Raw genomic sequence first — 4130 nt, forward strand, 5'->3', positions numbered from 1 at the left:
GGAGGGAGGGGCAGAGAGGTTCCCCCAATGTTAGTGTTAATAGTATAGTCTAAGCAATAGGAGTTGCACCTACATGCAGTGGTGATTGGTGGACAATAAATGAAATTGTGAGTTATTTTGTCTCTCGAAAAAAATTAGGTTTACTAAAACTAAGTCATCAGTAAATTTGGTGTGCTCTTTATATACATAATTTTCACGTCTCCTGGCTACTGTCTCAATCACAGATTATTAATGGTTCAGCACTTCATTAATTTCACTTGAGGACTTCCAAAATCCAAAATCTAAGATGTGCTTATGTATATGTAACAAATAAAAGGGAATTAACAACACTTGTGGTTGCTGAAGCTCAAATTTTGCTACTGGTAGCCTGGCCACTATACATGTACTGCTGTTGCTCAGATTTCAGATTTTTAAAGAATGGTGAAATTAATGCTTATTTAGGAAAAAAAAGAGAGGAGGGGAATCAAAGAGTGGGAGCATTTCTGTGAATGGCTGGAAGACAAGCAAGATACAGATAATTTCGAACTTTCAAAAGGGTCCAGTTAGCAACAATGATGCAAAAATAAATCCAAGGGCAAAGAATTGAGCAACACAAATAATTTACTTATACAACGTATATTCCAGCATATGGTTTATTATATAAAAAATCCTTATGGAAAAGTGTACATGTCACTTACTTATGATACATGCAATCCTACATCAGGACTTTAAAACCCTTTCTGAGGAGAGAAGTAGTACTTTTAACTCTTTTAGTTACCAGTGAAGAGAGTAGAAGTGAACTGTGTTCCTGCAGTTTTGTTTCAGTGTATCAGGGAGGATAAGGAGCTCTGGAATGATGCATTTAGTACCACATAAAAAGAAGTCTCAGGACAGAGCAAGTTAAAGGAACTCCTGATAAGAAGTATTCCATAACATCTGTATTTTTTTCCGAAGAGATAATGATGAGTAATGAACGTTAAAAGATAAACACAATTAATAAATACATATTTTAAAAAATCTTTCCATTTGATGTTTCACAGTCTATTTGCACTGAAAAAAAAAAAAACAACCCAAACATCATCTTAATGCAAACCAGTGGGTCAGGCTTTTAATAATAACGTATTATAATACTTTGTATTTCATCTCACTGAATGTTAGTAAAGACCGTTAATTAAACCTCAAGGACCCCTAATGATTTAAACAGTCATTTCATCATTGCTGAGGTACAGCCACTTTGGGTGAGCCACTGCACTCAATTAGTGCAACAAATGCTCTGATGTTACAAAGCAGTTTTGCATGACGTGAACATTACTCTGCAGGACAGAAGAGCTGTCAGTATGTGAATAAGGGAAAAAAAAATCCACAGGCTTTAACAATTAAGCTTGTTTTCTCCTTTAAAATATTTTTATCCATTTTCTCTTAGCTTGTTATTACAATGCTCTGAAATCTACATGAGAGGAAAAAAAATCTTGGTAGTATCCTTTTCTAGACTCACAGATAATAAAGAAACGTCACGAATTTACGTTAAATTTCTGGTTTTGTCTGCTAGCATTTTAAGCCTTATTTCAATAGCTAGATGACAAGAACAGATTACTGTGGTATTGTAAATCAGCAGGATCTTAGCTTGTTATTACAATGCTCTGAAATCTACATGAGAGGAAAAAAAATCTTGGTAGTATCCTTTTCTAGACTCACAGATAATAAAGAAACGTCACGAATTTACGTTAAATTTCTGGTTTTGTCTGCTAGCATTTTAAGCCTTATTTCAATAGCTAGATGACAAGAACAGATTACTGTGGTATTGTAAATCAGCAGGACAGGAAATGGAACAAACTGGTCTGGAGACTCTATTTTCCTATGAGTCATATGCACTTGACAAATTAAGATTTGCAAGAGATTATGGTAACACTGTTGGAGTTTTGTTGTTGTTTGGGTTTTTATTTTAATCTAAATTCTCTATAGCAACCGAAGAAGCACCAGTAACATTGGTTTTGAAATACGGTATTAGAATATAGTAAGTACAAGCCCTAACAGAATTCAATGAAACTGCAAAAAGTGACAAGTCACAAATGGGAATTCTCTTGCTGGCTCCTAGCGGTGTCACCACAATGGGAACACCTAGTCAAACCCTCGACTGTTTTCATTACAGTATTTGTAAACTGTATACTTAATAGCAATACTCCAATGTGCCAGATGCCATTTTGCACTGCCAATATCTACTTTTTGTATTGTAAAATCAACTAAAATCTGGTAATTTCCAGGAATATGCACCTGATCACATTTCACTATAATTTGCAGAGTTTGAAAGTATAATAATAGGGCTGTTTTGCAGTTTTCACCTTTAAAACTATCTACAAAACTACACTCACAGAATGGTTGAGGTCATCTGGTCCAAACCCCCTACTCAAGCAGGGACACCTACAGCCAGTTGCCCAGCCGTGCCCAGACAGCTTTTGAGCATCTCCAAGGAAGGAGATTTCACAACCTCTCTGGGCAACCCGTTCCAGTGCTCAGTCACCCTCACAGTAAAAAACTGTTTTCTGATGTTCAGAGGGAACCTCCCATGTTTCAGTTTGTGCCCATTGCGCCTGGTCCTGTCACTGGGCACCACTGAAAAGAGCCGGGCTCTGTCTTCTTTGCACCTTCCCTTCAGGTATTTAAATACATTGATAAGATCTCCAATTTACACCCTGCAAATGTTCTAAGAAAATACCATCCTCGATTTCTCAGAAGTGGTTCTAAAATCTGACTTAGAGAACTATCCAGCACCTGCTACATAATAATGATCTGGGCGCAGAAAAATTTGCTTGTCTTAAAATACTCTAAGCCATATTAGAACTTGTTGATATTCTTAACGTATGCTGAAAAACATTTTAAGAATCATAAAAAGACAACAAATAACCTTTTATGTAAACTACTAAAATGCAGACAAAAATGCTTGATGAACACAATGAAAAGTGTGACTTTATTAACTTATTTAAAGAAATAAGAGTTTACAAGGAAAAGTGAAAGAATAAATTAACATGGAGAGAAAAAAAAAATCATCTTATGTAAATCTATCTTTATTCTCAGCCTACCTCCTCTCTAATGCCATCACCAGCAGCCATAAACGTTGATAACCTTCTAATTTTAGATTAGCCAATTTAAACAAAACTAAAGTGAGAATCTACCACATCTACTGTTTTTAAACATCAAGGTGTAACTATCAAATCCAACCAAGAAAAAAAAAGACTTATATCCTCAGAATTTGAAGGCATAACTTTAACTTACTTCTCCTGTATCTTCTCTCAGTACAAAACTAAATCTTTATAGAACGTATTCTGCTTTATATTTGCAGTAAGAAACAAAAGGCAAGCTCAAAAGAGGATTTTTTTCCTGATCATTGATAACACTGTTTTCTTTTTAAATCTCCTTCCTTGCAAGCAACAGTGTAAAGAACCTACCACAAAGCTCCAGTTTCTTAAGAGCTCATCAATTATTAGCTTAACTGACATATTACAGTTGTATAGCTTTCCCTTCACTTATCAAAGACGTCAACAAAGAGTCAAGTCTAAAAGCACGTACGGAAACTTCAAAGCTAGACAAACACTGTTCCTATTCAAGTTAGTGAAAGGCATGAAAATAGCCTACTGAATTAACTCCTGACAATTTGGTCATGGTCAGTCACAACCACAAGTTTGTTTTTTTTGTGCACGAGATGGTTTTATTGATTTAAGAGAGAGAGAGAAAGAGAGAGAGAAAGGAAAGACTGCCACATATAGATGTGAAGCAGGACTAATCTGCCCACAGAGAAAACAATCACCGACAGCACAGGAACCAGCCAGAACTGAATTCTCCTCCTATAAAAGGCATCAGGCTGGCAAAACAAAGCCACGCAGTAATTAACAAGCCTTTACACCTCTGCTTCAAATCTGAACAGCAGTCTTGCACATCCAGCTATGCAAACAAGTAACTCAAACGTAAATTCGGCATACCTCGTTTATGCAACTCCCTGAGCGGAATGCCGTCTCCTCCCCCGCCATCGTAGGGCAGATAGGGATCAGAAGAGACATCCATGGACGTGACGAACCCGAAGCCCGTCTGCCGGCTCAGAAGGGCCGCGGCACTTCTCAGGCAAGGGCGGCCGCGGGGGACGCTGCCATGTTCGACCA

General features: G+C 37.1%; 1 protein-coding gene across 1 annotated transcript in view; it reads right to left on the minus strand.

Annotated features, from left to right (window-relative positions):
* The window catches only part of CLCN3 (chloride channel, voltage-sensitive 3), a 37984-nt gene extending 33949 nt beyond the window's left edge, over window positions 1-4035 (minus strand). Inside the window, exon 1 of the mRNA XM_009582702.1 lies at window positions 3954-4035. Coding sequence (XP_009580997.1) covers window positions 3954-4035 — 82 coding nt within the window. The remainder of the gene's footprint in view (window positions 1-3953) is intronic.
* Between the last annotated feature and the right edge of the window lie 95 nt (window positions 4036-4130).

This window comes from Fulmarus glacialis, unplaced genomic scaffold (genome assembly GCF_000690835.1).
Source record: "Fulmarus glacialis isolate BGI_N327 unplaced genomic scaffold, ASM69083v1 scaffold3278, whole genome shotgun sequence".
Taxonomy (NCBI): Eukaryota; Metazoa; Chordata; class Aves; order Procellariiformes; family Procellariidae; genus Fulmarus; species Fulmarus glacialis.